This window comes from Phallusia mammillata, chromosome 4 (genome assembly GCF_965637545.1).
Source record: "Phallusia mammillata chromosome 4, kaPhaMamm4.hap1.1, whole genome shotgun sequence".
NCBI lineage: Eukaryota > Metazoa > Chordata > Ascidiacea > Phlebobranchia > Ascidiidae > Phallusia > Phallusia mammillata.
Window position 1 is genome coordinate 21,910,048 of NC_137255.1, and position 18,667 is coordinate 21,928,714.

Genomic DNA, 18,667 nt, shown 5'->3' on the forward strand with positions numbered 1-18,667 from the left:
ACTGACTTCATCGATTCTGCTAAAATTCTCACTCAAGTGTATTCTCAGGAAAGCACAAACAGTTTTATTACATGAACTAACAAACAAAAATACAACAACATCGTTTTGCAGTGAAGACAATATTTTAAACAGTCATACAGTTTTCAGTTCCTAGGTCCAAATCTCCTAATGAACAGATGTTCCGAAGAAAACGCGCTTAAGCTCATCATAGAGAACCAGCACCAGAGCGCCACCAGTACCGCGAAGAACATTCGAGAACGCACCCTTAAAGAACGCCTTGCCTCCTTCCTGCTGGTGGATCTTGCGCCAGCAGTCGATGGTTCCCTTGTACATGATGTCCTCCTTAGCACGTCCAGACTGCATCATCATGCGACGACGAACGGTATCGAATGGATATGACATAACACCTGCTCCAGTCGTTACGCATTGGGCAATGAGCCAGCTCACAACGATTGGTGTGTTCTTTGGATCCGGGAGCATTCCTTTAACAGTATCGTAGGTTCCAAAGTAGGCCGCCCGGTAGACGATGATACCTTGGATTGAGACAAAGAATCCTTGATAGAGACCTCTGACTCCGTCACGCTTGGCAATGGTTGCGATGCAGTTGGCAAGGCCGGTAAATTCACGAGACTGGCCCTTTCCAATGTCTGCAGCGAGGCGGGTTCTGGCAAAATCAAGAGGGTAAACAAAGCACAAACCGGTTGCGCCAGCTGCTCCACCTGAGGCAAGGTTTCCAAGGAAGTAGCGGCCGAACTGGGTCTTCTTGTCGACACCGGCCAAGAAAATCTTCTTGTAAGTATCCTTGAAGGCAAAGTTGAGAGCTTGGGTGGGAAAGTACCTGATGACGTTGGCAAGGTTTCCTCTCCAGAAAGACTGGAAGCCTTGTTCCTTTGGGATCCTTACAAATGCATCGATGATACCTTTATACTCAGTTCCGGCCTTGATTTGCCTTGATGCCGCTTGGACTTGAAGCAACAGCTTGACTCGTTCAATTGGCGCCACAAGTGTCTTCGAAATTGCTGCTGCAGTTCCTCCGACAGCCAGATCTTGAAGAAAATTTGTTGCACTGAAAGGCATCTTGTACTTTATTCGTATCCTCGGGTTGAGCGTTCCTTTTAACTACGCTATAAGCGACTGTTGAAGGTTTACCAGTTACCCGGCTATATATGCGGTTTGCGCAAGGGCAAGAGTGCTGAAAAAAGACACAACCTTGATAAATAACTTGTGAACGACTGACGTTACACGCCGGGTGTTGACAGCTGCCTGACGCGCGAAGGAAAAGTAACAAATCTCGGACAACTAACACTTCAATTAATGTAACTGTGAATGTCACAACACCAACATCTCTATTCGGTCATGTTTGCAATCGATCAACAAAATCATCAAAATTCCTGTGAAATACAAAAAGTGGTGTCATAATCGCACGAAGGCTATTTCACACACAGTCATTGCCATACGATGCAACAGACTCTGGTCTCTGAAGGTTACGTTGTGACCATCCAAAATTTTGTGATTGCACGCCGCAATGTTTATCGATCAGTCACAGGTAATCTTCTTTTCCGACGAAAAGTAATGAATTTTTGTCGGGTTACTCTCGGTTGAACCTCGAGAATTTGGTTACCAATCGATATACTTGTGTCTGTTTTTTTGTTTGGTAAATGTTTACCCTAAAGACACAGTTTGACTACCACACATAATCATGTCTTTCACATGAGTTTAAGAAGACCGCCACACAATAAGTTCCTAAACCAAATAAATGAGTTACAAATTATCTAAATCTGGGGTAGGCCTTCTGCAGACGAATTGAAGCTTAAAGTAAAACTTGACTCGAATATAACGGATTCATTTGTTGTTTAAAAAATATTTTAATATGAGACAAAAATTCATAATTTAAAAAATATTGTTTGAAACGTTGTGTTAATACAAACTCAACGGCGCGTGTCCACAATCCTGCCTTTCTGGAAATTGTGTACACGGGGTGAGTAAATTAATCAGAACTTTACAGATAAAGTTATCAAAACTGATTGTTGAGTTCCGAATTCCCCCCTAAATCGCAATGGAAATTGTTTACTGGTTTAACGTTTATCTGGAAATACAAATGTTGTGCAACTCTAGTCAGTAAACTGTACATTTTTTTGCTTTTAAAACCAAAAACTTGCAAATCAATACAAAAACAGAATGAATAAAGCTATTTGTTTAGGATCAGTGAAACACAAACAGTGGTGAAATGGCAAAGTCAAAGAATCATACCAATCATAATCAAAGTGAGTAAAAAGCTTCAAAATTACTTCAACAATTTCATTTTATGAAGTTGTATATTAATTGATATCGCATTGCAAAAAAAAACCTTTGTTGTGTTTCATCATTTCTGCACATGTGCAGCAGTACGGTATATGATGGGATGGTGATGTTAACAAGTTTTGTTTTTAATATACAGAATTAAAGAATTGCAGTAATGTGGTCAGGTTGTGTTATGTGTGGTACATTTGTGTAAAAGTGTTATGATTTGAAAAATATGGCATAAACTACAAAGTTGTGTTTGATTTATAAATAATGCTGAATTCCAACATAGATTAGTTAATGAAATGCTTTTGCTTTTTTTGGTGACTGTTCACTATTTTTTGTTGGCTAAACATGCATTGTAAATCGTATTACTTTTTGAATTGTGGAGAGTAGAGACTCTGCACAGACAATTTTAGTTACTTACGTATAGTCGTTTGTTGTTTATCAAATACACAATCTATCTCTTGTCATGTGTTTTAATAAACAAAACATTAAATTATATATAATGTGCTATTATAGAAGGTTCAGATTTCTGATTATATTAGTCTTTTGTTGAAATTGCCTTGACCATTTGTAACTCTTTGTGTAGTGTGTTTTCAGCATACAAACTAACAAAAAATAATGTGTTGCAGATAGAAAATGCCACCGCAATGGGATTAAAAGACCAAAAACTAATCGCTACCCAAGTTTGAAAGGCGTAAGCTTACTGCATTTGGATTTGTTCTCTAATTGATTTGATCACATTGACTATTGAATAATGTTTCTATCCTGTGCAGGTTGATCCCAAGTTTTTGAAGAACATGAGGTTTGCCAAGAAGCACAACAAGCGACATCCAGTGGCCAAGAAATAAATTTTCTATGGCACATTTCAATCGCTAAATAAACTGCAGAGATGCAATGTGTGTCTTCAATAGTTAGTTACTCTCGATATCCTAGGTTTTGGCATTTAGACTGCAAAAATAGGCTATTGCTGCCAGGCATAATGTGTAACCAAGTATTGCTCATCCAGCAGTTTTATTGTAAACAATCCACGTTTCGAAACTACGATTGTTTACAATAAAACTGCTGGATGAGCAACACTTGGTTATATTTAGACTGCAAATTGGTCTACCGCAGTGGTTCTCAAACTGTGGTACACCTACCACTAGTGGTATGCGGGTAGCTTTCTAAAATACTTAATTCAGGCAGGAACTTGGCCGAATGGCCTGGCGCGCCTGACCCATATACAGACATAAAAAACCTGATCGGGATTCGTCCCCGGGAGGTTCCTGGGTTCGAACCCCGTGAAGAAAAAAAAAAAAAAAAAAAAGCCACATCAAGAATTGCTGTTCAACTGACCCAACTGATCAGCCCTGTTTTAGGCAGACCAATGTCTAGGACAGTGGTTCTCAAACTTTTTTACCATGCGGCGCATTAAAGAACAAAAATTTCCTTCCGCGGCACACTTCGCAGAGAAACACAACAGAAATTGATCATAAGTTTATAATTTAGTTAACTTTCAAGATTATTGTGGTGGGTGAGAACGCTTTTTATTACCAATAACTAAAATATGAGCTTTGAAACGTTGTCATGCGCACCAGTATTTTGTCATAAAGTCCTAAAACACCTGGGAATGTTTGCACTTAAAAAAATAAAACATTTCGCGGCACGCTTGGAAATCTCTCACGGCACACAGTTTGAGAATCACTGGTCTAGGACGTGCTTTTCGGAATTGCTAACAAGCTGGTTTCATAAATTAGCTAGTGTAGTCAAGAAGAACTCTTGGTCTACTCATTCATACAAGATATAGGTGGTACGCACTACACAGCGATAGAAAAAGTCGCCAGGTAGTACGCAATCAGAATAACTTTGAGAACCACTGGTCTGCCGATTTAGTTCTTTCTTACTTTAGAAAAGAAAGGATGTTTGAAGCGGTGAGCTGTTGTCTATGCGGTTTTTGATTCATGGTGCGGGTGCATCTAAAATATACAGGATCGCTTGGTGCATTATTAAGATGCACCTTTATATCACTTGGTTCACATTTATACCGCTTCGTGCACCTTTATATCGCTTGGTTCACATTTATATCACTTGGTTCAACCTTTTATCGCGTGGTGAACGTTTAAATCGCTTGGTGCACATTTATATCGCTCGGTTCTAACTTTTATCGCTTGGTGCACATTTAAATCACTTGGTTCATCCTTATATCGCTTGGTGCACCTTTGTGCCACTTGGCGTACCAATATATCGCTAGGCAAAGGTGCACCAAGCAAAACAAAGTTGCACCGAGCGATACAAAGTTACACCGGCCAAAATAAAGGTGCACCAAGTGGAATAAACGTGCACCAAGCGACATAAAGGTTCACCAAGCAACATAAAGGTGTATCAAGCAACATAAAGGTGCATCATGCGATATAAAAGTGCACTAAGTGATAAAAAGGTGCACCAAGTGATCCTGTATATTTTAGATGCACCGTTCATGGTGCTATAAAACGCAGTGCCGGATTAAGGGTCTGCTGACCTGTAGGCAACCACCATTAGCCGAAATTTGATGCGCTAAGACAGTGGTTCTCAAACTTTTTTGACCGCGACCCAAATCTGAGTTTTATGAACATCTCACGACCCAAGCCTCAAACATAAAAAAATGTAACAATTTCGAGGCCACGTTGTCGCCGCATAGGAGTCTGCCCATGTCAAAATGGCTGCAGGTTTAACGAGTTCGATTCGACAATACTACATAACACAACACACATTGTGGCTTTGTAGCACCATGGTCATTGATAGAAGTGAATCCCAAATCTAAAAATGTTTCTGTGTACGAATACTCATCCTCAAACGCTAACTGGTACGTATCCACGTTCAGTTTTGCATGATTAACTTTTATTCCCCGTGCTATGACGTAACAATCGCCATGTGCGTAACAGCAAAAATCAGAAGGCTATTGTCAATGAATAGTTCATTTTACTGTGCAACGTGGTCGAGTGAGGGGACTTTACTACTACGACATGAGGTAAATTCGTTTGTGTTTACTTAATGCGGTAATATCGTTTGGACAGAATTGAATCACCATAGCGCGACCCATTTTTTGACCCTGCGCGACCCATGTTTGGGTCGCGACCCATACTTTGAGAACCACTGCGCTAAGATATGGTATCCCTAGTTAAAGGTCATTCGGTTTGTAAAGTAACATGAAGCAGCAGAAACTTAAAAACAAACATTAAACGTTGCCTAACCTGTTTCGGCAAACGTGTCATGTTGTTTGATTTGGATACTTAACTGATAGCAAAACTACCTACAGAAGCCGCCAAACATTCGTCCTATTCCTGCTCAGTTCATATCATCACCAGGGAGTCGACCCGGAACTGAACCCGAACCCGCGAACCGGTTTGAGCGGTTAATTTCTTTAAACCCGAACCGCTAATTACGATTTTCTAAAAACCTGAACCGGATTTGAACCCCTTATTTTGTTTGGCGTTGGACCCGAACCGGAACCGAACCAGTAAATGCAGTCCGTTTTATATTTTGCTTTTAAAAAAAAAACAGCACTGAAGAAATCAGGGCTGCCACTTTTGTTTTAACGAAATAATCTAGATCAGTGCTCTTCAACCGGGTATACTGTATACCCAAGTGTATACCACATTAAAACTAGGGTATACGACTGAAGAAAGGTATAGGAAGGGAATACAGCTGAGGTCAGTGTTACTAAACATCGCTATTTTTATGAAATGCAGGAAGACATAGCATGCTGGTGACCTATGTGAGACTGACCTGCTTGCTGTAAATATTATTGCGTCAGGTTGGGAGTCTGTTAAGATTGAACAATGTACTTTCTGAAATTTTACTTTTAAAGGCCCTGGAGTAAAGGATTGCGGATAAAAAAAATTGAGAACAAGTCAACACCACACCACATGTCCACATCGCTGAAAGAATGCAGCAACAAGCCAGCCATTAAATCGACTACTTAGGTTTACACACTTTTGTATGCTAAATTTCCTGGACGTAGCACAGGGGGTGCACAACCTTTCCGCTGTGACGGCCGCATCGTAAATCCTTATTAATAGTGCCTGATGGCCAATTTAATTTCTAGCTTGTTACGTAGAACAGTCTAGGGATCAGACTTTACTGTTTATAACGTCACCATCTAAATTATGACGCTAATGATGCCTGTTTTCGCATTGTTTACCCATAATATGCTTACAAAAAGTCTCAAACATGCGGCTTTTGGGCCAAATATTTCAGTTTACATGTTCACGGCCACAGGTTGTCTACTCCTGGCCTTTTGTATGACAATAATTCACGCGACCAGGCAAGTAGCCTACCTATTGGTAGACTGTTACTTTCTATGCACAATTATAAATTGCTATGTGTAGGGTATACAAAGTTGCTTAAAAATTGTAAAAGGTATACAACGGGAAAAAAGGTTGAAGAGCACTGATCTAGATTGACCTCAAAAAATATTTTTTATATTTTAGAATCCTTTACAAATATTCTGTAACATTTGCAATGTAATCTTTTTTACAGTTTTTATAAATTCCTCCCCTGAAATCATGAAATTCCTCCCTTTCCTCCCCGGTTGGGAACCACTGATCTAGAATCTAGATTCTAGATCTAGCTATAAAATATCTGGAGTGGCAGCCCTGGAAGAAATACGCGAGATAACACTTATAGGGCGTGTCAAAAATAACAGTGCACGGGCAAAATTCTTTTGGAGTTGATAAGGCCAGGTATGTGATGGGTAGAATTAAATTGAAACGAAAAAATTTTAAACCGGTTTAAAAACCGCAAACCGGTTCGAACCTGATAATTTGTCCGAACCGGAACAAAACCCGAACCCGAAAATATACATTTTAAAAAACCGGAACCGAACCCGAACCTTTAAAAACAAAACCAAGTGAACCCGAACCGAACTTGAACCCATATGACAAGCGGTTCGACTCCCTGATTATCACACAAGTAATCGTTAAAAAATATATTTACGCTTGTCTCATCCGCTTTTGATCAGAAAGGGAGCGAAATATTTTCATTTGAGTTGATTGTTTTATTATTTGCTTGTTTTTTTGTTATTTCGGTATTTCGTCTGCACTTTTTTCATAATTTCGTAAAATAAAACATGGCTGACGATGAATATCAACAAGAACTTGATTCTAACGATGCACGAGCCGATTTTGAGAACGTCCTACAGGGAATGCTGGATAAAGCAAATGCCGGTGAAAGGTAAAAATAAAAACGTTGTAATTTGTATTTGTAATTTTAATGCAAATTTTGATTTACTTTTGAATGTATGCTGACAAGCATTGCTTTTCTTGTTTGTGTTTATCTTTGAATGTTGGCTGCGTTTGGCACTAAAGTAGTAATGCATTGAGGTTCTCCATTCAAAAGTTTTCACGGTGCTGTAGAAGTTGTTTTATTAGTTTCAGTGCCATTATTCCTGCTGTTAAAGAAGAAGTAATTGACAGCTCACAAGAAGAAACCAGAAAATTGTAAGACTTTGTTTTGTACAAAATCTTTGATAATTATGCAACTAAAAAGAAATAATTAACCTTCTTTTATTGTGAAAATTTTGTTTACTTTTTAATGCTTTTATATGTATATTTAGTCCTGTTACTCCTACCAAATCATCTCGAAAAAGAAAGCGAAAGGAAGAAGGCAAAGATGACAAGCAAAAATCAAGTAAAAATACATTTTTTGTTTCTACATGTTTGGTTAATGCAGTAAACATTAGGTTAGGTAAAGACAACACACCTTGTTTGAACCTGTAAGTTTCGATCAGTACCGCTGGTGCCAAGCCATTGGCTGTACAAACTAGTACAGCCAGACTACTGGACTCCTTTTTGAGGCACTTACCTGATGAAAAGTCTGGCCTCACCACATCTTGTGGGTGCCACAACTGCAAACATTGTTGCATAAATAATATAATTAACCACTTATTCTATTGTTACAGATTCATTTATTATGAAGCTATTTGATCGAAGCATTGACCTTGCTGCATTTAACGAAGACACGCCACTATATCCCATATGCCGTGCGTGGATGAACAATGATCCTTCAGGCAAAAAAACACCGTTGCGGCCTAAAAAGGGTAGTGACGAGGAGGCCAACAGTAATGTAGGATCTTATTATGTTTCATATGAAAAGTGAAAGTAAACTTTAGTCATTTATAGTTTTTGTTTTAGAGTGAAGATGAAGACGCATCTGGCAATGTTACTGAGATCCCAGCACCTAATGTGAGGTGGAACAATATTGATATTAATGGAAAATATATCAGTCCCAGAGTCCCAGCCACAATGCCTCATTCCACTGATAGGTCAGTTTATAATTTCAAGTTATTTTGAATCCATGTTGTGTGCACATAACCAGTAGTTTTCTAAGTCAATGCCAGCACCCCTTTAGTGGGTGGTTAGAACCAGTGCCAGGATTCAAATTTTTTGTCAGTCGGTTCTATCACAAAAGTTATATTTTTCAGCTAGTTCATTGACTGTAAATCTATTGCTAGTCACCAATAATGCTAACTGGTTCGCTGATCTCATAAAATTCCTTGAGACGATTTTATAGAACTGGTGCGAACCGGCTGAATACCATCGCTGGTTAAAACAGAATACAGCCACAATGGCAATTTGGTCATATATCAGGTGTCAGTGAAATGCCACTATCCTGTTGTTTTTACCAGAGGGGTATTGTGAAATCAACAGTGGTTAAAAGGTGTGGTAAAGCAAAGTTTGAGAAACACTACAGTATAACACTGGTTTCTTTTCTTGTAGTTTACTACTGAAAATCAATTGTATAAACTTGCAGCTGTAAAAATTTTGCCAAAGTGTGAAGCAAGACAAATTACATATAGTAAGAAAAGAACAAAGCTCCAATATTACCAGGCCTATTTCATAATAGGTTGTTTAAATGGAAAAAATCTCCATCCAATATGATTTAGAGTTTTGTTTCTTCTAATGTTTCAGGATCAACGATTATTTTGTCAGCCACGTTTCCCCGCCACCGCCTGAAACCTTACTAATCAACCACATTCGGCGCTGGAGAGCTATAAGAGAACGGTCGGTGTAATGATCATGAGTTAAACCCTTAACTGTTAAATAAATTTGATGTAAGTTTAATCCTTTTCCAAACGGTCGGTGTTATGGTCTTAAATAAACCCTAAAATAAGTTTGATGCTTTTCTAATTCTTCGCTGCATTTCTCCATGTGGTATTCGTTTACAGTAAATGACTCATTTACTGTTTTCAAACTGCTCTTTCAAGCCTTCCTCAATTTTGCTCGTATTTTAGCAACTTCTTTATTATGAGCTGAAAATGTAGAAAACGTGAGGCCTATGAGTGTAAACGTACAACGCTTGTACATATTTTTGCAGTTGGACGCAGAAGTCTTGCGAAAATGATGCAAGGTATGAAGATGGAATGGTGATACTACGCGACATGTTTAATCGCCAGTTGTATGGAAATTCAGAAAGCCAGTGAACTGCCTTTTACGGGAAGGTCACTAATGGTGCTATACTGTTGCTCATTTTACTTTCTGTGGGAAAAGTGGGGATGACGTAACGCCAAAGGACACCGCTATTACCCCCAAAAACACCTTTGGCGGCAAAAAAGCCAAGACTGGCATATGCTGCTGCGTTGAATACATTACCATGAAATAGATATGTTATAGCATAAGCATAGATATGTTATAGCATATTCATGCCAGTTTTCGTATTGTAATAACGGCATCCTACAAAAGATATTGAGGTTATTAAAAATCCGGTGCCAATTAGGGCGTTCATCGTATACTGCATTCAGATTTTGCAAACAAGCCAATTTAGTGCTACAAAAAAGACTGTGATGAACAATGAAAAGTATGACGCCTTTTCACAATTTACGGATGGCACCCCGCTAAACCGCTGCTTTAAAAAGCGAATTGGAAATACAAAAACAAAGTCCACTTGAGAATTAAGACCTTTCCACTTCAAGGGCAATTTTGATGCCAACTATCTATGTATTTAAACTTTGCAAAATGCGATTTACGTTTGCACGGTGGTTTCCCAAACCAATGCGTGGGCTTATATATGTGTGGTTAGACAGGCTATTTTTTGCACTAAGAACTTTCGCTTGGTACCGTTACCTCCGGATTTGCATGTAAGGTTCACGTCAATTAGGCTTATTTAACTGACAGTTTGTGTTTGATATTACTTCAAAAAGGATAAGTTTTTTTCCCTTCTTGGTGCAGCACCAAGCTTGCAATTTCCTTCACAAAAGATTGGCCAAATATTACTAAACTTTTGATACCAATGCAAAAAATGTTAACAAGGCGGCAGGTTACGCTAAAACAGGTCGGTAAGTCTTTGACGTTTTGCAACTGGGTACATTTAAGTTTACAAGGCAACAAACGCGGTGGTCTTTGTGGTTTCTATTTTCTACAACAAGGTTACAAAATTTACTTTTACGAAAGGCGGTTTAGGCCAGGTTCAAATTCTCGACCTTCCTTCGACACAAGGACTTGATTAAATGCAGCGAATATCACAGGCAATCTGCCAAACCTATATAAACAACAACAAAACTAAACTCCTTTTAGTCCGTCTTGATGTACATCCTGGAGATAAATGAAGAATGAGTCACCATGCAATTGAGAAATGCTGCGACCCTTTCTTGCACTGGTTCGTGGCCTGTTGACTTTTGCTGGCAGTAAATTGCAGCCTGCCGAGGAATTCCCTGTGTGGCTTTGAACTTGACATCGTGCGAGTTCAACTTCGAGCAGATCGATTCGGTTTTGTGTACTTAAAGATGCCGACAAGCAATTAGGCGAAGGTTTTTCATACGCGAACATTAATTACTCGCTTAATTATATAGCACCCACTTATATTCATGAGTTTTTGTGCACACATTATGTCAAGTAGTCAAACCTTTACAGGTGTACCAATGAGTGTTATCTAACGCTGCATTTGATGCCATTATTACCATTTTAATGCTCGTTTAAGGTTATTTTAATTCTGCTTTGAAATTCTTTCAACGTCTGCCAAACTAATGTATTCTGCGTAACTTCTTACAAGCCATTTAAAGTTTTAGTAAATCGAACTTTTTCACCATTTCTTGTATTTTCCATAGCTTTTTGCAGGCTAGCAGCAAACAAAGCGATTGTCTAAAAAATAGGCACACTGTGAAAGGTAAAGGCACAGTTTAGAATAAATAGAAACTTGTGTGTAGGTTAGTACGCAATCAAGTGCAGCGCAAAATGCAAAACAGTTCAAGCTCACTCTAAACTGAAACGCGGGGACAACGTAAAATGTGAATTGACAACGCAATAGAATATGCTGGGGGAAAAATCAGCAAGCAGTTGCAAGTCGCGCACCGTCTATAATGCATATTTATGTGTGTATGTGCTGGGTAATAAAAATACTTTAACAAATAGGTAGAACGAAATACTCAAATGAAACACTACAGGTCGAAAATCGGATTTTCCGTTATCCAATCCAATGAATCGTCCATACTGACGCCGCTGTCGCTTCCACTAAGACCGGACGGCGAGTCGGCCGACAGATCGCCGCCGATAAAGTCTTGGAAGTCGAGGATCGGCAACTTGTCATCGGCCGCCCCGTAAAACTCGTCCGAAAGGCAATCGCCAGTGTTCAACATCATAGGGGATGAAGCAGAGTTAAGGTTGCAGTCTCGTAGGTCAACCTTACTGGCTTGTAACTCAGGTGCCAAATTTAGGGAAACCGGTTGTTGCGACTGACAAAGGTCAAAATCGTAGCCAGCGGCTGGGAGCTGGTTTTCAGGCTTGTTTGTGTGGCTTTCGGTGGACACCGGACGCACTGGGTTTGGAGAAGCCTCTTCTGCTTCGTGTTGGTGCGTAAAAGACGCTTGGGTGCATTGTCGCTTCGCAGGCGACCCGAGCATCGCGCCGATGGAAGGTAGCGCTTGTCGGCGAAGGTCTGTCATGGAACGTTTGTGCGGCGCCCCGCGCTGCGGAATTCGGCCTGGGGCTTCCAGCGACCTTTCCATTCCAATCGCTGCATTTTCCGACGTCTGATTGCAAAGGCTGTAGTTTTGCGCGACGTTGTGACAATGCGGCGAAGGCTGCTGTTCGACATACTCTTGTTTCACGGCGTGTAAGTTCGGTTCAATAGCAGGAGAACCAACTTGTCTGCTTTGCATGCCGTTGTATGACATAGATTGCAAAATTTCATGCTGTCGTGCCCCGAGAACTTTGATTGCGTTCCTGAGGTTTGCTTCAGTGGGCGAGACGCCATTTGCACCTTCGGCGGCGACTGCTTGGTGAATGTTACCTTCCGATTGATGGTGATAAGGTTTTTCCATTGGGTAAGCTGTTGGCGCACACTCTTGCTGAACTGGGTACTGGGCACCATGCTGGTTCGGTCGGTAAGCATTGGAATAATCTGGGATCCCGGCAACGCGCAAAGCCTGCTGTTGTGGTGCCTGTTGCTCGGCAAAGTTGTAGGAACGAATAAAATCCTTCTCTCCTTCGAGCCTCATACCAGCCCTTACACACTTCCGTGCCATCACTTCAAGCCTTGCGCGAAGATATTGATTTTCATCCTCGGTTCTTCTATTCATCTCTTGAAGTTCAGCCACTTGGCGTTCAAGTTCAAGCATTCTGGCCTTCTTGCGTTCGCGGGCTGCAAGAGCCGACTGACGGTTGCGTAGCTTCTTGCGTAGCTCTTTGTCCTCGACAGCACTCAAAGGAGTGTTGCTGTCCACGATTCCACCAGCTGCGTGGTCAGGTTTCGGTAGCACAGGCATCACGCTGTTGTTTGGGGTAAATGGCATTTCCACTATCCACAAGATGTCCCTCAAAATAGCCTTAGTTGCTAATCAAGTGCAGCCTTTAATTACACCCGATACTAGAAGCTGTAACCAACACAAAAATTGGATTAGAAAGTTGTCTGCATATTTAGGCAATGGTTGCCTCGATGCAATCGTAGACAACTGGGCGAGAAAGTCAAAGCCCGTGGCGATTTTATTCCGCAGCGCAGGGTAACATCAACATCAGAAAAACGCAAATTTTGCTTGAAGGCCTATAGTGGTCATTGGGCGGAAAAACTGGCTGGGCAAGCTTCAATCGCGTGATTCAATCGATACCATGTGATATTTTTAAGAAACCGCCTACGTTTTTGACTAACCTGTAATTGTTTACTGTTCACAAAAGGGCGCGGATTTTTCCCCGCCTAATTAAATTGCCTTTGTTTTGTCTTTCTGTTAAAAAAGAGAAATACAACTACGCGCTGCGTAACAGTTGTTGCAGTATTTTTTTTTCATATTTGAATTTTGCGGTTAATGATGTGTTTCCATTTATGTGTGTATGTGTTGGACAATAAAAATACGTATAACGAAAACTACGAGGAGTTGCGTAACAGTTGTTAGAATAATTTTTCGTTCAAATTCAAATTTGCGGTTAATGAGCTGATGAAAAGACAAGCACGTGCGGTGAATGCACGCTTGCATCACGCAGCAATCACGCTGTCGGCACGTGATCGGCGAACACGCGGTTACTTATATGGGTAACGCGTTTGCAAAACTTGACCTTGTTTTACCCAAAACAAACAACCGAGGATTAAAACGCGCGAAAAAAGGATTAAAACGCGTGAACTGGAATTCTAAAAAAATCGACCGAAAGACACAAATTGCTATCGCCGCTTTTTTGTACCCTTACGAAGTCGAATCAACGCATTTGCGAGGAACGCCTCTCTAATTTAAAACACCTGTCCTTTGCTGGCAAACGCCCAAAAGCTGTATCACAACAGCAAAGCTATAGGTCGCGATGCATTGAGTTGTTTATTACGTAATATCGCAACAGCTATTTCTTATTCCTCAGCCGCATACTTTGCAGACGGCAACTCGGTTCATAATAATTCCAATGCAGAAGCCGCACACTTGCCGTTCAAGAAGACTAATCTGATGCCTGATAATGTCAAGCCGCGACTTTCTAGAGTCTGTTTCACCATCTCCTTCACAAACCGGTTTTTAAACCCAAAGCCTTTTTTTTCTTTTTTTACGTCCGCCCGCGAACTTGTTCATTGAACGCTCCCCAATTTTGCGATGACCACGGGTCACGATTTGGCCTAATTAGCTACAATGAATCGGCTAAAGCTAAAAGATGACGCACTCCCGAAGAGCCCAAGCTACGTCGGAGGTGCTGACGTCACAAGCGGGATATATTCGCCAGTTTTTACCCGAATTAGCAGTAATAGAAAATCGCCAAAAGCCGAATATCTCTTAATTACTCACTGTATTTAGGATTATACCGTAGACTGAAATGCTTTATCATTAGAAAACACCAAGCGTTATTAATACACGAGTTACGCACTAGGAATCGCGCCCACGATGTCGCAAAAACAATGATTCAGAATCCGCTTCTTAACCGCGCCTGTCGTAAAAAATCCGCCCCGATTCAGGTAAGGATATTATTTTTCTGCAGCGCCCAATTACCTCCCACAACGACATGATTGCGGTCCATGCGGTGCAAACCAAAAAACTATCAACGCAACTTGCCAATTACCGCGATTTTATGACCCAGCCACTTCCTGCTTGATATAAACAATGTTACTTTTTTTTTAATGTATGTATGAAGTTTACATATTGACGGATTTTATTCCGCTAAATTGCATGTTGCAGATTAAATGGTTAAATGAATTTCTTTTCATGATTTCACATTTTCGTGTTTAGAGATATTCTGCCAACCATTTCATCCTTGCTATATAGAATGTTGTGTTATTTTAAATTTTGTTTTTACACCAGTAACTTGCATATTGCAGACAGAATGATTAAACGATTCTTTAAGCTACTGAGGGGAATGGCTTCATATTGTATGCGATTCGAAATACTTATTTGCCTTTGCTTTGAATACACATAACAACAGCTCAAGGGTTTTAATTCAACCGGCTACTTTTCGACCTTCTTTTTACCATAGAACTATATATAGCCGATGTTTGCATTCAATATTTATGACTGTTTATATTTTCGCAAACAAATCTGCGATAATTGTTGTGTTTACGTTCAAGGATCAGAACAACAGGTTGTCTGGACTAGCATTGAAAATTTCAATATTATCGCTTTGGTTGATGTCGTTGCGAAAAAACACTATCTGCACTTCTATGCAACAGAGATAAACAACTTGGTCTGGTATGTAGATTCCGTCAAAACAGACGAAATGTTTCGTACATTTTCGGGGTGACTATGAAATCAAATGGAAGATATGTTTTTTTAACCTTTCGTTGCACATTTAGCATTTGCGCAGAAGCAAGATCGGTAGTTTTCAGAGGCATTTGTAAAGCGTGAGTCACTCCATCATGTCTACATGCAAAGTAGCGCCCGTCAACCGCAAGTCTGTACCCAAATATCTACTTCTGCAAGACGAAACCTTTCGCCAGGCGCCGTGACCTTTCGCGACTTCGCTGCCACAAAAGTCACGTCCATCACGCGAGTGATAGGAAATGTTCGCGCAGAAAATTACAGGGCGCTCGCACGACGGAAAACATTTCGAGCAAACACAACACGCTCGTGGCAGCCGCGTTTGATAATCGCGACCCTAATTACACAAATTTGGCGTTGACAAATGACCGTTTACCTGGTCATCACACACGCCCATCATCGCATTGAAATCGGCCCTTTTAGCATGATGATGGACATTTGGTAATTCGTCCAACATTGACGTGCTTTAGGTCAGCGAGAGGCACGCTTTTCTTGTGTAAGAGGAAGCGAGTTAACGCGATGTTTACTCGGACTTCGCGTCAACTCGGTTGCGGTCGCGCCGTTTTAACTAATTACCCAACGACCGTAGTTAACGCTGGTTAACGCTCGCCAAGTGGCCCAATTACAAGGGACTTGAAAGGCGCGACTTTCCCATTAGCACGGCCAATGAGGATGCTACCTAAATCCCCTTTGATTATCCAACCCTTGTAATCGCCTCTAATCATCATTGGATATTCCAGTAAAAATTGTGAAATGGCACCAACCCAAATGCGTTTGGAAATTGGGCATTTCTCCGCTGTTTAGTACACACAAATACGTAAGCCGCAACAGCTAAAAACCGGTTGTTATTGACGTCAGTTTACGGCGATTGCTGGGTGCGAATCCAACCTATCAGTGGCAATTAACCAGCCTGTCTATATTCGCGTGTCAGTGTAATGTACCTTGTCTTAAATCGTGATGGGTTATGGGATTAAGGGTTTGGCAAGAATCAATATTTTCCAATAAAATGCGTCTGCAGTGTCGTCCTATTCACTGCCCACTTGAAGGCAAGGTGCAAATTTAGTCCAGGCGACGTTGATAGTGAGACAGTGCGTCTCCGCTAACTCACGGTGGACGAATGGAAAACTTGCTTAATTACGACATGCTTCGAATTAGAAGACCGGCCCAGGTCACAATGCAGGCCTTCCCACATGACCTATAAACCATGCGCATGGGAAGATTATACAATGATTGCGACCTTGTGGGGTATTTTACAATGTCGATTGACCACCCACGTTTCCGTGTATTTCTGTACAATTATGTAACTTTGTGACCCTTATATCTGCCCTATAACTGCGCGAAACATTATTTTTCATTTTTGAAACTCCCTGCTGCTGTTAGGTCGTGTATTCTTCAGAACATTGTTTGAAATCAATAAATTTTGTGGTGGAGATTACAAAGAGTAATACAGACTGCATTTTTACCGGTTCGGTTCCGATTCAGGTTCATAGCCAAACAAAATATAGGGTTCAACTCTGGTTCGGGTTTTGAGGAAATTGTAATTTACGGTTCTGGTTCGGTTCAGGTTTAATAAATTAAATGGCTCAAACTGGTTCGCGGTTTCAGGTTCAGATTTCGGTTCAACTTCCTGCTTTTATGCATCATTCATGGCATCTTAATGTATTGCTAATTAATTTAATTTGTGTGAAACAAACAGGTAATGTCGGTTTTAAATAATTTGTGCTAATTGAAGATAAGTACTTGAATTGCGTCCAATAATTTTAAATAGCATTAAAACGTAGCCTGCATTTATTTATTAGAAAGCGTCGAATTCCAGCTCTGTTAAGATTTACTAAAATTGATGATAATTCAACGGCAAAACTGGATCTTCAAGTTGGTTGATTGTGCAATGTTCGCTGTGATGGGTTTTGAAATTCGCAGTAACAGGCCGCAAAATTTTAAAAACGTGCACATTGAGCAACCTGTCTTGCACAGACTGCAATCTTGGTACAAAAACGTGTGTTGCACTTCGCACTGCACGACACCGCTGCGGATTATACAAGTGGAAGTTAAGTGGAAAACTTCTGACAAAATCAATTGGTATGCGGCAATACACACAATTGCACAAAGCATTTCGCTTCTGTACAATTACGCTACAAGTTCATTTTGTCTCGTAAACCTCTTTTGAATAAAATGTTAACAGATTTATCCTGCTGAAGTTGGCTACACTAGCCTATACGCCCCACGTCTTGTCACTAGCTGCACTGACGAGACGTTATACAGGTCGAAGCAGTGTGCACTGTCTGCATCTTACTTATCTCACATAATTGTTGCAAAAAATATCTGGCACAGTGAATTCCCCTCAAGAATATGGTGACTTAGTTAACCTTTTTGTTGCCAGCAAAAGTACGTGGCATTGTTATAACAAAATGACCCCATAAACAGATTTCATCCCTCAATGAGTTTTAAAACTGTTGCTTTCAGATGTTGTGCACTAATTAAATAAAAAAAAATATGGAAAAACGGGTTAACATTAAAAAACAACCTATCTTAAGTAAAAAGTCAGGTCAAATGCCCTTCTAAAGTGTGGGTTGGTGTATTTTAAGCTTACAGCGTTGAACTTTAAAGATTTACGTTACGTAACATTTGTTTATGTCAGCGCGCCAACCTGGCATGGTAGGTTTTGGGCTGACCCACAATTATTTGCTTGCTGCGCGTAGCTACTAGAATAAAAATCACCGCTTAACAAACCGCAGATCACGAAAGAGCATTTCGTCCAGCTGATTAACGCAATAAAAGACTATTCGTAATTAACGGGTATTAATTAGACACAAAATCAAATAAGCAACAATGAAAAACGTTCTGGTGGTTACAGATCTTAGTGAAACCATTGACATCTGATTGGGGCGCCTTAATGTTGCACCCGCAGCTTATATCTATATTTGATCTTCAAGTTTAAACCAAGTATATCGAATCCTCACAATCATCTTATGCATGACCTTTGTGTAGTGGCGAGTATGAGGAAAGTTATCTTGAGTAAACCATGAAGAAATGTGCGAACGGGACGTTTATATGATGAAAAAGACCACTAAATGTTTTCGATGCAATTTAAATTAGGCCCACTTGCAAAAAAAAAACACATACAGAAAACATTTGAAGAAGGAAAAATGGAGATGCTATTGATTATTTTACATAAGCTCTTGAAAACATTGTTTTCCTTGTAAACACTTGCCTTGTAAA

General features: G+C 40.3%; 3 protein-coding genes and 1 pseudogene across 5 annotated transcripts; 2 read left to right on the plus strand and 2 right to left on the minus strand.

Moving 5' to 3' along the window:
• Positions 1-41: 41 nt before the first annotated feature.
• On the minus strand, positions 42-1,183 carry LOC145223930 (ADP/ATP translocase 3 pseudogene; annotated as a pseudogene). The gene has a single exon (XR_013859525.1). The product of XR_013859525.1 is annotated as an ADP/ATP translocase 3 pseudogene (transcript).
• Positions 1,184-1,896: 713 nt separating this feature from the next.
• On the plus strand, positions 1,897-3,181 carry LOC145223931 (large ribosomal subunit protein eL29-like). Its single transcript, XM_080090340.1, has 4 exons — positions 1,897-1,978; positions 2,201-2,264; positions 2,916-2,980; positions 3,060-3,181. Exons 2-4 carry the CDS (start codon positions 2,228-2,230, stop codon positions 3,132-3,134), a joined length of 177 nt encoding a protein of 58 aa, XP_079946466.1. The 5' UTR covers positions 1,897-1,978; positions 2,201-2,227; the 3' UTR covers positions 3,135-3,181.
• A 4,112-nt stretch (positions 3,182-7,293) lies between these two features.
• On the plus strand, positions 7,294-11,325 carry LOC145223290 (protein lin-37 homolog). 2 transcript variants are annotated; one of them, XM_080089689.1, is made up of 8 exons: positions 7,294-7,476; positions 7,674-7,742; positions 7,859-7,932; positions 8,204-8,367; positions 8,436-8,566; positions 9,213-9,305; positions 9,619-9,742; positions 10,815-11,325. In XM_080089689.1, exons 1-7 carry the CDS (start codon positions 7,373-7,375, stop codon positions 9,722-9,724), a joined length of 741 nt encoding a protein of 246 aa, XP_079945815.1. In that variant the 5' UTR covers positions 7,294-7,372; the 3' UTR covers positions 9,725-9,742; positions 10,815-11,325. The 2 variants fall into 2 exon arrangements, with proteins under 2 accessions (XP_079945815.1, XP_079945813.1); XM_080089687.1 differs by lacking the exon at positions 10,815-11,325 and having other exon boundaries at positions 9,619-9,904.
• LOC145223289 (uncharacterized) lies at positions 11,315-17,796 on the minus strand. The gene has a single exon (XM_080089686.1). The coding sequence runs from the start codon at positions 13,025-13,027 to the stop codon at positions 11,675-11,677; it is 1,353 nt and encodes a 450-aa protein (XP_079945812.1). The 5' UTR covers positions 13,028-17,796; the 3' UTR covers positions 11,315-11,674.
• Between the last annotated feature and the right edge of the window lie 871 nt (positions 17,797-18,667).